At 41.0% G+C, this 18,191-nt stretch overlaps 1 protein-coding gene across 4 annotated transcripts in view; it reads left to right on the top strand.

The window, feature by feature from the left end:
- TTC19 (tetratricopeptide repeat domain 19) overlaps positions 1–18,191 on the top strand; it is a 30,418-nt gene that overhangs the window by 8,319 nt on the left and 3,908 nt on the right. For all 4 annotated transcript variants that reach the window (XM_004616304.2, XM_055138004.1, XM_055138002.1 and 1 more), the window contains 3 exons: positions 452–513; positions 4,314–4,408; positions 14,966–15,120. In XM_004616304.2, the coding sequence (XP_004616361.1) occupies positions 452–513; positions 4,314–4,408; positions 14,966–15,120 (312 nt within the window). The remainder of the gene's footprint in view (positions 1–451; positions 514–4,313; positions 4,409–14,965; positions 15,121–18,191) is intronic.

Here is an 18,191-nt window from a genome sequence, read left to right as displayed (position 1 = left end):
TTCCTGGGTTGGAGTGATAGTACATCGAGTAGACCAATTGCCTTGCACACAGCTGACCAGATTCAGCCGACTGAATTCGATCCCTGGTATCCTATATGGTCCCCTGAGTTTGCCAGAACTGATCCCTGAATGTAGAACCTGGAGGAAACCCTAGCACCACTGGATGTAGCCCAAAAACCAAAATTTAAAAAAGAAATCTTGTTTCCTAAAAATTCTGCTCAATCTCCAGCAATAAAAGGTAAATTTTTCCCTACTTGGACCTCGTAAAAAAATTGCCAGATTCTCATTGATGTAGAAAGTCATGGTAGCTGAGGAATTCCTAGTTGCCTAATTACTTAAAAAAGATAAATACTTTGTTGTTTAGATCAAAGTCCGTTTAGGAGTTGATGTTATAATCCTTAAGGAAAGTTAATTTTTCATGAATTTCTTTCATTTTATTTTTTTCTAACAGGAAGACAATGCAATAATTGAAATCTCTCTAAAGCTGGCCAGTATATATGCTGCTCAGAACAAGTAAGTATAGTCAGAATTTAGAATGTAGTCTCCACAGACATAGAAAGATTGCACTCATCTGTGGAATATAGAATAACAGAGTAGGAGATTAACACCCAAGAATAGAAGAATAGTAGAAATAAGTACCAGGAGTTTGACTCCATGGCTTGGAAGCTGGCCTCACATTCTGGGGAGAGGGCAACTCAGAGAAGGGATCACCAAGTATAATGAGGTCAGAGGCCATGCGGGGGAAGGGTGATGAGGGCTAAATGTGGTCTAGAGACTGAACACAGTGGCCACTCAACACCTCTATTGTGAACCACAACACCTAATGTGAGAGAGAGAACAAAAGGAAATGCCCTGCCACAGTGGCAGGGTGGGGTGGGGGGAGATGGGATTGGGGAGGGTAGGAGGGATGTTGGGTGTACCGGTGGTGGAGTATGGGCACTGGTGAAGGGATGGGTTCTCAAACTTTGTATGGGGGTAACATGAGCACAAAAATGTATAAATCTGTAGCTGTAACCTCATGGTGATTCACTAATTAAAAATAAATAAATTAAAAAAAAATAGAATGTAGTCTCCAACCAGGAGAAAAGGCTGTGGGAGAAAACTTTTGTTAGTAGAGTATTATGTAATCTTCACTTACTTGTAATCATTTGGGTCTTCATTAAAGTTGGTGTTATTACTCAGAAGTGTGTATCTTTGAAATCTTCAAGCTTTTTAATTTTCATTCTTGCTACTTCCTTTAATTTGCTAATAGAGTTGTGGAGCCCTCATCTCTGGCTGCTCAGTGACAAAACTAAGCAATTTTCTGTTTGAACTGGGGATGGTTCAGCTAGAAGTTTTAGCTAGAACTTTAGCTCTTCTTAGATGAAGAGAGAGAAGCCATGTAAAAGTGATAGAGGAAATACATTTTGTCCTTTAATTTTTGGGGAACTATACCTGGTGGTGCTTATAGCTTACTCTTGGCTTTGGGTTCAGAGATCACTCCTAACAGTGCTCTGGGGACCAGATGGGATACCATGGGTTGAACCCAGGTCAGCTGTGTGTGAAGCAAACACCCTACCTGTTATACACTTGCACTGGCTTCTGGAGAAAATACATTTTGAAGAAGCCACTTTGGTAGGGCTGGAGAGTACAGAGGTTTAAGGCACTTGACATGCGTACATCCAAATCTACTTCAATCACTGGCATCATATGATCTCTGAGCACTGTGACCCAAAACCCAATAGGTATAATGAGAAACCAGTTACTAGATCTAATGTTAAATAGGGAATTGTTATATGGGTGTCTCAGTAGCTAGTTCAGTGGGAACTATTTTTAAAGAATATGGAGACACTAGAGTAGCTAAGTTTCAGGGAGGCTAAATATCTTGAAGAGGAGATCTTTAAGTACTATAAGAAGACAGTGCTAATTTAAAAATACTAGGTGAGGGCGAGAGAGATAGTACAGTGTGTAGGGTTCTTGTCTTGCACATAGCTGACACCGGTTCAATTCCTGGCACCCTTTGTAGTCCCCTGAACTCTTCCAGAAGTGATTCCTGAGTGCAGAGCCAAAAGTAAGCCTTGACATTGCTGAGTGTGGCTCAAAGCCCGCCCCCCCCCCCCAATTTTTCTTCAAAACTAAAGTTGAGTCTTGGGGCTGGAGCAATAGCATAGCAGGTAGGACGTTTGCCTTGCATGTGGCCAATCCAGGTTTGATTCCCAGCATCCCATATGGTCCCCTGAGCACTGCCAGGAGTAATTCCTGAGTGCATAGCCAGGAGTAACTCGTGCATCACTGGATGTGACCCAAAAAGCAAAAAATAAATAAAACCTTAAGTGAGTCTAAATTCTTACAGAACTGTATGAGAATTCAAGAAAACAAGTTTGGATGTCAAAAGTTAGGAATACCAAAGAATAGACTTGAAGCCTTTTATTCTCTCTACATGGAATTCAAAGAAGAAACATGTAGAATATAAGTAGCGAACTTTTCTACTTACTTTTTTAGTGAATTTAAGGATAGAATTAAGACTTTTTCTTCCCTATTTCATTGCTATCATTCTCTTTTTCATTGGTATCAGAGATTTGGAATGACATCAAGCCTAGTGCAGTGAGAAGAATGTGCATTGAGACCAGGGTCTTGGTTCTGGTCCCTGTTGCCCTAGATATCAGCGTCTTCAATGCATAACCCAGCTAAGTCTCCCTCCCTGCATTTTGGTTCTGTACTAGATAAGCTAGAACTTCTCAGAGCCTTTGACTTCAAATTTTGAACTTTTGGGGGCCATCCCGATGGTGCTTGAGGGCTGTTCCCAGCTCTGCACAGAGGTCGCTGGTTGTGTTTAGGGAATATATGGTATTCCATATGGGATGCGGTAGTCAGACCTGGGTCTCCCGCTTAGATAGTATGAACCTACCTATTGTACTGTCGCTCTGGTCCCTTGATTTAATTTTATAAGAGAAGCATAAAACTGAGAAAATATGGCTAGATCCTGAGCTTAGGAAGGCTAGTGTTAGGTTGTTGGTAGATATTTTGCTCTAACTGGAGCATCTTAGAGCACCTCTTGCTCTGTGTCCTGGTTGGACAGGACAATCATGTCAAAATTTGGGTATGGGGAATAGAAGGGAAGCTTTTATTCTTTTAAGTGACAAGTAGAACAGTGGGTCATTTGTTCTCCCCTGGGAAGAGATGAGCTTTGTAGTGCTACATCTGGTCAAAAACAAAAAACTAAAGGAAACTAAGAGTCAGGGACTGGAGCAATAGTACAGTGAGTTGGGTGCTTGTTTTGCACACAGCTGACCTGGGTATAATCCCCTGCCCCCCATATGGTCCCCCAGGCACTGCCTGGAGTGATCCCTGAGTGAAGAGCCAGGAATAAGCCCAGGTGTGCCACCCACACACCAAAATGGAAGAAAATTAGAGTCAAAATCATGCACAGATCAAAACTGAACTTCAGCATGGAGAAGGAATTTTTGTCATATTCCTGTGCATCTCTGCAGAACCAGCAGTTGGCATTTGTTCTGTTTGAAACAAGTCTCCTTGCTTGGGTGCCCTTCCCATTTGACTCAGGTTTAGGCTAACCCCCCAGGACATTGTGGTATTTTGTCTTGCTGCTGCCTAGGAATCAAATCCAGAAACTTACACCTGAGAGCATGTCCTCTGCCATTCAGCTGTATTACCCTGCCTGGGAGTTGTGTTTTGATAAAGGATACTTTCATCAAAGACCTACAGATTGGAAGAAATATAAAGCTAAGCTCTCAAGAAATTGAATGTAATAGAAGTAGCTGCTATCCTTCCTGTATTGGGACTTTAACATTCTCGTCATATTAATATTATTTTGCACAGGTGCGAGGCTTTCACAAATAGAGAAACTTACTTATTTGGAGGATGGTGGTTTGGGGTCACACCTGGCGATGCTCAGGGGTTGCTCCTGGCTCTACACTCAGGAATTACTCCTGGCAGTGCTCAGAGGACCATTTGGGATGCCAGGGATTGAAAGCAGGTCAATTGCATGCAAGGCAGTTGCCCTACATGGTGTACTATCCTTCTGGCCCAAGACTGACTTTTCTGAAACTATTAGTGGGAGGATGATGAAAACTGTCATATCAGTTATTAAAACCATAGCATCATTTTGTATCTTTAGACTAAACTGATTACTTCTAAAAGCTGCCCCTGCCCAGCCTCTTTTTAAAAAGTAACTGTAGATTCTCCTTTAGAGAATAAACATTCTTTCTTCTCATTTTATACTTTGTTTTTAATAATGCTCAAACCCAAATCTGGAAAATGAGGATAGAGGAGTTTGTGAAGAGGTGAACAGCGGCTTGCTAATCTTTGTATTACAGACAGGAATTTGCCCATGCTGGCTATGAATTCTGCATTTCAACTCTAGAGAGAAAAATGGAAAGAGAAAAGGAAGTTGCAGAAGACATTTTGTCAGGTAAGGAACTTTGGTCCTTGTCTTATCATCTTTTTTGCTGAGTAGTGCTCTCTGCTGTTAAAGGGAAAGTATCTGAGATATGGATGGAATGAGGAGATGGAGTTTCCATTTTGGAAATTAATGAGATAATTTTAAAGTCTGAGCAGAGGGTAGGGAATAAGATGTTTAATGATTTTACCACTTTTTCAAAATATCTACTTTACAACATGTTCATAATTTGTGAACTCTTAGTGGAATAATGAAGCTGGGTAATTGGAGCATAAAGAGAGGCTTTTTATTATATTTCTTGCTCGCAGTAAAAGTGTGAAATAATTACTTTCTGGCCCAGACATATTAAATTAAGGAAGACAATGAGAAGTTTCATGCTTTTGTGTCTCTCTATTCTAAGAATATAGATAAGCATAAGCATAAAGAACTGTACTGGAGACCAAATGGGCTAAGTAGGAAGCGCTCTAGCTTTGACCATTTCGTTTTCTTTGTGGTTGAAAGTATTGGGAATTGTCAAACTTGACATTCATTAAGTAACGCCTATTGCACATTTATCCAAGAGCTAATGAACTTCCTGAATGGCTGTCAGTTTTCTCTAAAGATATGCCCTGGAAGAGTTGTGTGCTATCAGTTGCCTCTAATTGTATTCTTTCGTTTGTTTTTGGGCCACACCTGATGTACCTAGTGCCTACTCCTGACTGCACTCAGGGCTCACTCCTAGCAGTGCTCGGGGAGCAGTGCTGGAGATCAAACCCAGGTGGGCTGCGTGCAAGTTAACCTGCTGTACTGTTGCTCCAGTTATCAGTTTTTCTTTTTTTTCTTTACTATCTGTCTGAGTAACAAATGGCTTTTTTGGGTCTTTTTTTTTCCCTCCTTTTAAAAGTTTGAATCAAGGGAGATACACAGTTACAAAGTTGCTCAGGATGAGGTTTCAGTCACAGGGTGTTCTAACATCCATTGCTTCTCCAGTGTACCTTTCCTTTCCCTGCCACCTGTGTTCCCTGTTTCTACTCCCCACTCGCCCCCCAACAGCCTGCCTCTATGACAGATACTTTCTTCTTTCTTCTTTCATAATGTTTTTCTGTCACTCTGGTGATGCTTTCCTTATCAAGGTCACTAGTTTTTGAATCCTTATCTACTATACATACTCATAGCTCTGACCCAGGTTATCACTACTGAAAACATTTACTCTCCTGGCTTCTGGAACACCTCACAGGTCACCCTTCCTTCTCTTACATCACAGGAGGTAGTATTTAATTCAATACTTGGGTGCAGGCCATCATTTTTTCCTTGCTTAGACACCTCTAACTATCTCTGATTTTCCTTCTTCCTTTTCTCATGTAGGCTTTATTTTTCCGGACCACACCCAACAGTGCTCAGGGTTTAATCTTGGCTCTGTGCTCAGGAATCACTCCTGGAAGGGATCAGGAATCTGTGTGGTGCTAGGGATCAAACTTGGGCTAGTCACATGCACTGCAAGTGCCTTGCCCACTTTACTCTCTTTTCACTTGTCTCATACAATCTTTTATCCCTATAGTAGGGATAAATGACTTTGTAAGAATTCAGTGCCTTTGTTTTCCTTCAGTTTCAGAATCCCTGTGTCCTACTTGATAGTATAGTGTTCTATTATACTTGATAGTATACTTGATACTATACTTGATATATACTATATTTGACAGTAGAGTGTCTTACTTGGTTCTCACATACCTCTTCTACATTATCATACTACTGCTCTCTCCTAGCTCATTCCAGTCTCTCCACACTTGTTTCCTTACTGTTTTTATATATTCCAATCTTATTGAAATCAAAATCTTGTTAATGTTTTATCTACTAGACTTTTTCCGTATCTTTCATTGCTCATTTATTTAGTGCTCTTTTCGTTTAGTGCTCTTCTAAAGTATTACCTCCCCAGGAATGCCTGTTTATTTTACTTTTTAAGTTTTTTATTGAATCATTACGAGATAAAGTTTCAAAACTATCATGATTGAGTTTCAGTCATATACTGGTCGAACACCCATCCCTCCACTAGTGTCACTTTCCCACCACCAGTATCCCCACTATCCTTCCTGCCATCCCCACTCCACCCCACCCCCTGCCTCTATGGCAGGCAGTTTCCTTTTTACTCTCTTTCTACTTTGGGACATTGTGATTTGCATTACAGATACTGAGAGGCCATCATATTTGATGATTGTCTACTTTTAGCACACATCTCCCATCCTAATCGATCCCTCTAACCATCATTGACTTAGTGGTCCCTTCTCTATACCAACTGCCTTCTCCTCCAGGACATGAGGCAGGTTTCCAAACATGGACCAATACTCCTGGTCCTTGTCTCTACTGTCCTTGGGTATTAGTCTCATACTGTTATTTTATATTCCACAGTCATTCTATGTCTGTTTCTCTTTCTGACTCATTTCTTTTTTTTTTCTTTCTTTCTTTTTTTTTTTTTTTTTTTGCTTTTTGGGTCACACCCAGCGATGCTCAGGGGTTACTCCTGGTTTTTCACTCAGGAATTGCTCCTGGCAGTGCTTGGGGGACCATATGGGATGCCAGGGATCGAACCCAGGTCGGCTGCGTGCAAGGCAAATGCCCTCCCCGCTGTGCTATCGCTCCGGCCCTTTCTGACACATTTCACTTAGCATGTTACTCTCCATGTCCATCCACATATAATCCTGCTTATTTTTAAAACAATCATCTTTTCCATCTTGGTGTTCTTTTAGCTTTTCCTCACCCTTGAAAGTAAGACTGTGGAGTATTTATTGTGTGTGTCTGTTCATATTGCCTCTGAAGTATATTTTTGTTTATTTTTAGGACTTTCCCTATGAAAGAAGAATAGATATTTCATCTATTTTGTTAACTGCTAAATCTTTGGTATATGGAATGGTGCCTGACACATAGTAAAGGCTCAGTAATTATTGACTGAAAGAATAAAAAAGTTTTAGCTGCTCAAAAACTGTTAGTTTATATTATTGTCATAAGACAGTGAACCCACTACCAAGGTGATTGTGTCATATGTGAAGGCCTACCTACATTAGCAATTCTTGGATACCACCAGAAGATTCAATTCAATTATAATACTATCTGCTCAGATGCTATTGTGTAATAGCATCAGATTACACAAATAAAGGGCTTAGTATCCCAAGATACCCTACATTTTAGATGTAAGTCACATGCCCAGATTTTAATTTGTGCTTTTGACCACTTGGCACAAGGTCAGAAGGTCTCAGGATGCTCAGGTTCCAGTTTGCTGGAGTGGATTACAGAACTCAGGAAACCTGGATCACTCATTGGATCACTGGCTCCTTAGGAAGGATATAAACTTAGAAAAGCCAGGAATAGTTCAGTATACTGCTGGATTGTGTGTGTGTGTGTGTGTGTGTGTGTGCGTGCATGCTCCAGGTATTTCATTTACCTCCATAACCAAGAGGTTTCAGAGCTGGTTGGTACTGGTAGAGCTTTCTGTGCTATTATCTTCACTCATTTAGAACTTTTCCATTTTTTTTCAAATGTGAGATTCATAGTTTATTTCTTCTGTTTGTCATTACAGAATTATATAAATATAATTGAGACATGTTTTATATTTGTTCTGGAATAAGTATTGTATTACATGGGCATGATCTGTTGAAAGTTGTAGGATCTATAAAATAACATGGGCTAGATCTCCTTTAGAGTTGATTCTCTGGCAACACTTTTATTTTGAATACATTTAAGTTTCTTCTGTTGAACCCAGGTTGGCTGTGTATAAGGCAAGGGTCCTGTCCACTGTGCTCTCTCTGGTCCCTCAAGCTATGTATATCTTTTTATAGATCTATAAATTTAAAGAATTAAGATACAGTTCTAAATGTTACATAAATAAATCCTACAAATATAGGATTTATATATTTTATATATATATATATGAAAACATTTTCCAGTAGCTTGGCAGCCACACCCACAAACTGCCTAGGCGCTGTGTAATCCCATCAACGGCCAAAATCCAGATATATATATATATATATATATATATATATAGAGAGAGAGAGAGAGAGAGAGAGAGATATCCAGAGACTATAAAACAAAGCTCCCAGAAGTGCGAGGCCCCAGTCGCAGCCTCAAGACCTCTTATAGCCTAGTTCTCCCTCTCAGAGAACCTGGCAAGGTACCGAGAGCATGCTGCCCACAGCACAGAGCCTGGCAAGCTCTCCATGGTGTATTCAATATGCCAAATACAGTAACAATGCTGGGTCTCATTTCCGTGACCGTGAAAGAGCCTCCAGTGCAGCACTGTTGGGAAAGATGAGTAAAGAGAGGCTGCTAAAATCTCAGGGCTAGGATGAATGGAGACATTACTGGTGCCCGCTCAAGCAAATCGTTGATCAGCAGGATGAAAGTGATGATGATGATTTTTCTTCAAAAATTAAAAACTAAATTCAGCTTATAGCTTTTCATTTAGGGATTCTGAGTGTTATGACTTCTCATTGCAATGCTTTAATATTTTTAAATAGTTTCACTTTTTGTTATTTAATTTACTCTTGAGTCTGTCTTCAATATTAGCTTCAAACCGAAAGTAATTTTCAACATTTTTTTTAAATTCTTTTATTCACCATGTGGAAAGTTACAAAGCGTTCAGGTTAAAGTCTCAGTTATACAATGCTCAAACACCCATCCCTTCACCAGTGCACCTATTCCACCACCAAGAATCACGATATAACTCCCCCCTTCCCCCACCTCTCCAGCCCCCCACCCCGCATGTGTAACTGGTAAATTTCACTTTACTTTCACTTTACTTTGATTACATTCAATATTTAAACAAAAAAAAATTCACTATTATTGATTTGGAGTTTCTCCCCCCTAAAGTCGATCTGCTGAAAAGAAAGCATTTGGTAATTTGTTTTCCATTGCTGAGAATGAAGAGATATGAGGTCAGGAGGCCACACTAGCAGCAGCATAGTTTTGGATTTCTGTATTTTAGTATTTTAGTAACTAAGTCCAGAGAAATGTCTGCCAGGAATCGCAACATTGTAAGCTTGTACTTCTCAGCTACTTTATATTCCACATATGAGTGCGATCTTTCTATGTCTGTCTCTTTCTTTCTGACTCATTTCACTCAGCATGATACTTTCCATGTTGATCCACTTATATGCAAATTTCATGACTTCATGTTTTCTGACAGCTACGTAGTATTCCATTGTGTAAATATACCAGAGTTTCTTTAGCCAATCATCTGTTTTTGGGCACTCTGTTTTTTTCCATATTGTGGCTATTGTAAACAGAGCGGCAATGAGCATGGAAATGCAGATGTCATCTCTACTATACCTTTTTGCCTCTCCGGGATATATTCCCAGGAGTGGTATTGCTGGGTCAAATGGGAGCTCAATTTCTAACTTTTTGAGAATCGTCCATATTGTTTTCCAAAAGGGCTGAACCAGTCGGCATTCCCACCAGCAGTGAAGGAGAGTCCCTTTCTCCCCACATCCACGCCAACACCGGTTGCTTTTGTTTTTTGGGATGTGGGCCAGTCTCTGTGGTGTGAGATGATATCTCGTTGTTGTTTTGATCTGCATCTCCCTGATAATTAGTGATGTTGAACATTTTCTCATGTGCCTCTCAGCCATTCGGATTTCTTCTTTGGAAAAGTTTCTGTTCATTTCATCACCCCATTTTTTGATTGGGTTGGCAGTTTTCTTCTTGTGGAGTTCAACCAGTGCATTGTATACCCTTGTTATCAACCCTTTATCGGATGGGTACTGCATAAATATCCTTTCCCATTCTGTAGATTGTCTTTGTATTTGGGTCACTGTTTCTTTTGAGTTGCAAAAGCTTCTTAGTTTGAGATAGTCCTATTTATTTATCTTTGTTTTCACTTGCTTGGCCAGTGGAGTGTCAGCTTTGAAGATACCTTTAGCTTCAATGTCTTGGAGGGTTTTGCCAACCTTATCTTCAATGTACCTTAGGATTCTGGTCTAATGTTGAGGTCTTTAATCCACTTTGATCTGATTTTTGTACATGGTGATAGATGGAGGTCTAAGCCCATTTTTTTGCATGTAGCTGTCCAGTTTTGCCAGCACAATTTGTTAAACATGCTTTCCTTGCTCCACTTCACATTTCTTGCTCCCTTATCAAAGATTAGATGATCATATATTTGGGGGTGTATGTCAGAGTATTCAACCCTATTCCATTGTTCTGCAGCTCTGCTTTTGTTCCAATACCATGATGTTTTAATGACTACCGCTTTGTAGTAGAGTTGGAAGTTGGGGAGGTTGATTCCTCCCATTTTCTTTTTCGCAAGGATTGCTTTAGCTATTCGTGGGGGCTTATTGTTCCATATGAATTTCAGGAGCGCTTGCTCCATTTCTTTGAAGAATGTCAAGGGTATCCCTATAGGGATCACATTGAATTTGTACAATGCTTTGGGGAGAATTGCCATTTTGACAATATTAATTCTTCCAGTCCATGAGCAGGGGATGTCTTTCCATTTCCTTGTGTCCTCTTTTATTTCCTGAAGTAGTGTTTTATAGTTTTCATTATACAAGTCCTTTACCTCCTTTGTTAAGCTGATTCCGAGGTACTTGATTTTTTGAGGCGCAATTGTGAACGGGATTGCTTTTCTCAGGTCACTTTCTTCTCATTATTTGCATATAGGAAAGCAATGGACTTTTGGGTATTGATTCTATAGCCTGCAACTTTACTGTATGACCTATTGTTTCTAGGAGTTTCTTGGTAGAGGTTTTAGGGTTCTCTAGGTATAGTATCATATCATCTGCGAATAGTGAGAGCTTGATTTCTTCCTTTCCTACCTGAATGCCCTTAATATCTTTTTCTTGCCTAATCGCTATTGCAAGTACTTACAGTACTATATTGAACAGAAGTGGAGAGAGTGGGCATCCTTCTCTCGTCCCTGTTCTCAGAGGGAAGGCTCTTAGTTTTTCCCCATTGAGGACAATGCTTGCCATAGGCTTGTGATAAATGACTTTGACTATTTGAGGAAGGTCCCTTCTATACCCATTTTGGCGAGTGTTTTCATCATAAACGGATGCTGGATCTTGTCAAATGCTTTCTCTGCATCTATTGATATGATTATATAATTTTTATCTTTTCTTTTGTTGATATGATGGATTATGTTGATTGATTTCCGGATGTTAAACCATCCTTGCATCCCCGGGATGAATCCCACTTGGTCGTGGTGTATGATCTTTTTGATGAGTTGTTGAATTCTATTTGCTAATATTTTGTTGAGGATCTTCGCATCTGTGTTCATCAGGGATATTGGCCTGTAGTTTTCTTTTTTTGTGGTGTCTTTGTTTGCTTTTGGTATTAGGGAGATATGAGCCTCATAGAAACTGTTAGGGAGGGTTTCTGTTTCTTCAATTTCCTGGAAAAGCTTGAGAAGGACTGGCAAAAGGTCCTCTTTAAATGTTTGGAAGAACTCGCTAGTGAATCCGTCTGGACCAGGGCTTTTGTTTTTGGGAAGACTTTTGATTACCATTTCAATTTCCTTGATGTTAATTAGACTATTCAGGTACTCCAGGTCTTCTTGGTTCAGCCTTGGGAGATTATAGGAGTCGAGGAATTTATCCATTTCTTCTAGGTTCTCTTGTTTCGTGGCATAGAGATTTTCAAAGTAGTCTCTGATGATCTTTTGAATTTCATTGGTTTCTGTTGTGATGTCCCCCTTTTCATTTCTGATTCGGCTTATAAGGGTTCTCTCTCTCTCTTTCTTTGTGAGTCTTGCTAGTGGTTTATCAATCTTGTTTATTTTCTCGAAGAACCAGCTCTTGGTTTCATTGATCTTTCGGGTTGTCTTTTGGGTTTCCATGTCATTAATTTCTGCTCTAAGTTTTATTATCTCTTTCCTTCTGCCTGGTTTGGGCTCCTTTTGTTGGTCCTTTTCTAACGTCTTGAGCTGTGAAGTCAAGTTATTTATGTGGGCCCTTTCTTCCTTCCTGAGATATGCTTGCAGAGCTATAAATTTTCCCCTTAAAACAGCTTTAGCTGCGTCCCACAGGTTCTGGTAGCTCGTGTCTTCATTCTCATTTGTTTCTAGGTACCTTTTGATTTCTTCCTTGATTTCCTTCCTGACCCACTCATTGTTCAGTATCGAGCTATTTAATTTCCAGGTGTTTGATTTGGTTTTCTGCATCTGTCCACGATTAAGTTTTATCTTCAGTGCATCATGGTCTGAAAAGATAGCTGGTACAATGTCTATCTTTTTGATTCTGTTGAGGTATGCTGTGTGGCCTAGCGCATAGTCTATTCTGGAAAATGTTCCATGTGCACTGGAAAAGAATGTGTATTCCTTTTTTGGGGATATAAAGCCCTGTAGAGATCTATTAGCCCTCTCTCTTCTATTTCTTCCTTCAAAGTCAGTATTTCCTTGGTGAGTTTTAATCTTCTTGATCTGTCCAGAGGAGACAGTGCGGTGTTGAAGTCTCCAACTACTATTGTGTTGCTCGAGATGTCCTTCTTAAGGTCTCTTAGCAGCTGTTGTAAGTATTTAGTTGGTCCCTCATTGGGTGCGTAGACATTTTGGAGTGTGATTTCTTCCTGATGTACACATCCCGTGATTAATAAAAAGTGGCCTTCACTATCCCTTCTAATCTTTTTCAACCTGAAGTCTATGTTGTCCGATACTAGTAATGCCACCCCAGCTTTCTTGAGGGAGTTGTTTGCTTGCAGGATTGTTTTCCATCCTTTGACTTTGAGTCTGTGTTTCTTGCAGGCAGCAGAATGTTGGGTTCAGTCTTTGAATCCATTTTGCCAGTCTGTGTCTCTTAATTGGTGAATTCAGACCATTGACATTAAGGGAGATTATTGTTATGGGATTTTGTGCCATCTTTGTGCAAGGGTTTGTTGTGCTTGTAGGGGTTGTTCTTGTCTTACAATAGCCCTTTTAGTGCTTCTTTTAGGTTTGGTTTTGAGTCTATGAAGTTCCTGAGCTGTTGTTTATCCCCAAAGTACTGTATGATTCCTTCTAGTTTGAATGAGAGTTTAGCCGGATAAAGTATTCTTGGTGAAGCGTTGATTTCATTGAGTTTTTTCACTATATCCTAGCATTGCCTTCGAGCTTGGAGGGTTTCCTTTGATAGATCTGCTGTGAGTCTAAGGGGTGCTCCTTGTATGCAATTTCCTTCTTGGACCTTGCTGCTTGCAGTATTGTGTCTCTCTGAACGATGTCCATCATTGTAACTATGATATGTCTTGGGGTTTTTCTGTTAGGATCTCTTTTAGCTGGCACTCTTCGGGCGCCTTGAATCTGGATGCCCACATTGTCCAGCTATGGGAAGTTTTCCGCAATGACTTGTTTGACTGTGTCTTTTTCGTTGGGGTTGGTTCCCTGTGGTTCTGGTAGTCCAATGATTCTAATGTTGTTCCTCTTGAAATCATCCCCTAGGACTCTGATTCTGGCTAGAGCTATTTTGAGGTCTCTTGCCATGGTTTGTTGTTGCCTGTAGGCCTCTTGCAGCTCATCTTCAAGCATACTGATTCTGTCTTCGGCTGCAGTCATCCTATTGTTGAGGGCAGCCAGAGAGTTTTTGATTTCATGTACCAAATCCTTCATTTCTTTTTGAAGGTTTTTTATTTCTGCTCTCATTTCTTCCTGTATTTTGTCGGCTGTCTGTTGTATTGTTTCTGCCAGGTCTTCCTTAAAGTTGTCTATCTTTGCATTGAGTTCATTGAACATGTTGAGGATTTCAACTCTGAATTCTTTCTCAGAGAGGTCAAGTTTGTAGGAAGCGCCCCTTGAGGTTTCCGGACTCCTTTGTTTTTGTTTTTGTTTTTGTTTTTTTTTGCTTTTTGGGTCACACCCAGCGATGCTCAGGGGTTACTCCTGGCTTTGCACTCAGGAATTACTCCTGGCGGTGCTTGGGGGACCATATGGGATGCCGGGGATCGAACCCAGGTCGGCCGCGTGCAAGGCAAATGCCCTACCCGCTGTGCTATCGCTCCGGCCCCTCCGGACTCCTTTGATCATCCTCTGCTTGCACTGGGGATTTTCGCTGTTTCTTCATGTTGTTGTGGTATGAAAGAGGGCCCTTGAAGATGGGTATCCCTGTTTCCTTTTGTTGCGAAAAAGGATTGTGGATAGGCTCAGTTAATAGTGGTTGCCTTTTTACTTGCCGTTTGTAGAACCTGGTCTCCTACTAAGATGTTTTCCTTCAATTCTTACGTGAAGTCTTGTGTTTTATTGTCCTACTGATTGTGAATAGCTAGGATGTTAGTCTTGGATAGGATGTTGAGGAAACTATCTGCCATTTTCAACATTTTAACTGAAGTGTGGGTTCAGTCTTACTTAGGTCTTGGTCAAATGGTACCCTACTGTGTGCCATACTCACAGCCCTTAACTGGATGTTATTCCACCTAAGTTGTCACTTTTGTGTAACAAAAAGTGAGGTTAGGAGTACCTCTTTATTTTAAATATTTTTATTGAGGCAACATCATTTTACAAGATTGTATATCGGGGATACAACTTCACACCTTCAAAATATTTTAGGACTGCTCTCCAGTGACATCAAAATATTTGTGGTTCTTTGCATTAATGGACTCTTTATTGTAGCTGTTATATCCGCATTGTTTTTATTTCCTGCTTAGTGGAAGAGAAAATCAATACGCACCTTCTCCTTGGCATGTGCTTAGATGCCTATGCTCGGTACCTTCTGTTGTCCAAGCAGCCATCACAGGCACAGAAGATGTATGAAAAAGCTTTGCAGATTTCTGAAGAAATACTAGGAGAAAGACACCCACAGGTAAGGGAAAAAAACATTAGGAAATTTATGGGTGTGAAATTTCAGTCACTGGGAAATGATAAAATGGTCCTCCAGCCCAGTCCTTTTTTTTTTTTCTTACCACCGTTCACTACCTCCTAATTGTTTGTTTCAAAAAAATTTGAATTACTCAGCCCAGAGTATTTTGCAGGAGTTGTAAGTTTATATATCAGAGCAACAGCAGATCTAATCAGGTACCTATGTGTTTCAGTGGCTTCCCATTTCACAGCACAGTATTTTGAAATACTAAATCCTATGAAGAATGGTTTGACACACGCAGGTCCTTTCCTTCCTTTTCTCATTGTAAAATGCCAATGTGTGTAGAAATGGAGATTGCGGCATCAAGGAAGGATTGAACTGCATAAAAAAAAATTAAGACTTCTAACACAATTTATGCATACCATGCTGAGAACACTAAACATACTAAAGTTGCTTTGAAAACTGAAATGAGGGCCGGAGAAATAAGTAAAATGCTTGCCTTTCAAGTGGTTCGCCCAGGTTCAATCCCTCGCACCCCATAAGGTCCCCTGAACCCTGCCGGAATTGATCCCTGAGCACTGCCAGGTGTGACCTCCTCCTCAAAAAAATTGAAGTGATCTGTTAATGTCTATGGGGGGGAGGTGTTAGATATTAACCCTAAGAGTTTTAGACTTCATCAGTGAATTGTCCCTTTTCCTCCCCCCAAAGAAACTTAAAGAGTGCTCTTACAAGCACTCCGTATCTCCTTTTACCTTTCCTTTATGCTTTATTTGTCATTGTTACATTCCCTTAGTCAGTCTTAGTTACTTAGTAAGTCAGAACTTCTGGTGATTCTGGGCTTTGTATTTGTAGTGAATAACTTGCTTTTTCTATTTCCCCTATAACTTTTTATATTTTACAATATTCTTTGCTTAAACACAGAAAGACCGTTTATGCTATACTCCTAGTATTTGGGAGTTGACTGACTCAAATATATCTTCTCCTGTCCTACTTGACTCAGGCTTCAGTTGTCATAGTTGCTAACACCCCACAAAAGGAGATCCACTGTGGGACTGGGATGGACCCAGGGCTAGTGGCAGAGCCACCCCAGTATTGAAATGGGACAGTCTAGAAAGCATAAAACACGGTATTGATGTAAGCTGTTATGACTTAAGAGACAGGACTCCCATAGGGAAGGACAAGCTGAACCAGCATGAGGACTTAGTCTGGGATTTGCAAGAAAAGTCTTGCTTGCCCTCAGAACCCAGAGGACTAAGTTTTGGAATCTATATCTTAATGTGTTTATCCAAAATAATAGCAAATATTAATAAGAAGTAAACTTGGGGGCTGGAGCTATAGCACAGCGGGTGGGGCGTTTGCCTTGCACGCGGCCGACCCGGGTTCGATTCCCAGCATCCCATATGGTACCCTGAGCACCGCCAGGGGTAATTCCTGAGTGTAGAGCCAGGAGTAACCCCTGTGCATTGCCGGGTGTGACCCAAAAAGCAAAAAAAAAAAGTAAACTTAATTGTTTCGGGGCTGGAGCAATAGCACAGCAGGTAGGGCGTTTGTCTTGCATGTGGCCGACCCGGGTTCGATTCCCAGCATCCCATATGGTCCCCTGAACGCTGTCAGGAGTAATTCCTGAGTGCAGAGCCTGGGGTAAGCCCTGTGCATTGCTGGGTGTGACCCAAAAAGAAAAAGAAGTAAACTTAATTGTTTAATATGTACAATTAAAGGGAAAGAGAAAAGGAATATAGATGTCCTGGGAGACAGAATGTCTCCTTGAGTTATTTCCTCTAAGAGGATTGCCTCCACCAAAATGCTTTACCTCTGAAATTGATCAGCACACCTATGTGCAGTGCTATACCTTGAACCCCCTCACATGTGCTATAAGTATGCTACCTGCTCTGCATTAAAGGAGCCATTTTGACCATCAGTCTGTGCTCCCCCATGTCTTTGTTCCTCTGCTAGGGAGGCCTTGGAAGGCAGCTCTGCCACTGAATGCACCCATTACACAACCATATCACAGGGCGGGGTTGTTTTATGGGTCACAGTGCTTGGGGCTTGTTCCTGGCTCCGCACTCAGACATCACTCCTGGTGGGCTTGGGGAACCATGAGGATGCTAGGATTGAAACTAGGCTGGCTATGTGCAAGGCAAGCGCCCCGCCCATTTTACTGTTGCTCTGGCCCCTATTAAAGTCATTTTAATTTTTTTTCCTTTTCGGTCACACCTGACAATGCACAGGACTTACTTCTGGTGGTGCTCAGGGGACTATATGGGATGCTGGGAATTGAACCTGGGTCAGCCGCATGCAAGGCAAACACCCTACCCGCTGTGCTATTGTTCCAGCCCCTAAAGTAATTTTTTTAATTTATAAATTTTTATTTGTAAGTTCTTAAAAGGTAAGAAGTAGTTGTAGATTTAGAGAAAGGGATATTTGGGCTATGAATATAGTCTGAAACGGGATTTAGGGATTATGATATTATCACTAATATTGAGAAATAAGTAAGATGACAATAGTGAATTCAAATCACCAAGGACAGGAATTAGTACTTAAAAGTGTAAAAAACTAAAGCTCGCCGAGGGGCGAGTGCACTCTCGGGCTCTCCGGGCAACTCTGTCTCACCGCCCGCGTCCGGTGCCCCAGAACCGCTGTGTGTGCAGTCGGTCAAGGGCAGGCGACAGAAGGAAGAAGGAAGAGGGCCAAACTGGTTGCTGGATCCGTTTATTTCATTCTCTCTCTCCGCTTCTCTCCCGCTCTCGTGGATCTTGCCCCCCAACCCACTCTTACAGCCTAGTTAAATCTCCACAGCATGAGGGGGTTGGGGCGTACACATAGGTGTGGTCACCATCAATAGGGTAAGGTCCTTTCCCTTAGGGGATGCTTCTCCTAGGACTTAATTCTCTTTCAGCAGGAGGATCCACCCAAGGGCGGAGTCCCATGAATGTGTTTCTCTTCTCCTCAACCAGCAAACATATAAGAATTCATAATATTAATTATTTTGTATGGACACAATAAGACATGCATTAAAGCTTATAGAATTGCTCTCCTGGGGCCATCTCAATTTCAGACTACAGTGCTCAGGCCAG

The sequence above is a fragment of the Sorex araneus genome, chromosome 5 (assembly GCF_027595985.1).
Source record: "Sorex araneus isolate mSorAra2 chromosome 5, mSorAra2.pri, whole genome shotgun sequence".
Taxonomy (NCBI): domain Eukaryota; kingdom Metazoa; phylum Chordata; class Mammalia; order Eulipotyphla; family Soricidae; genus Sorex; species Sorex araneus.
The sequence above is the reverse complement of the archived record's forward strand: the minus strand, read 5'-3'. Positions and strand labels throughout refer to the sequence as shown.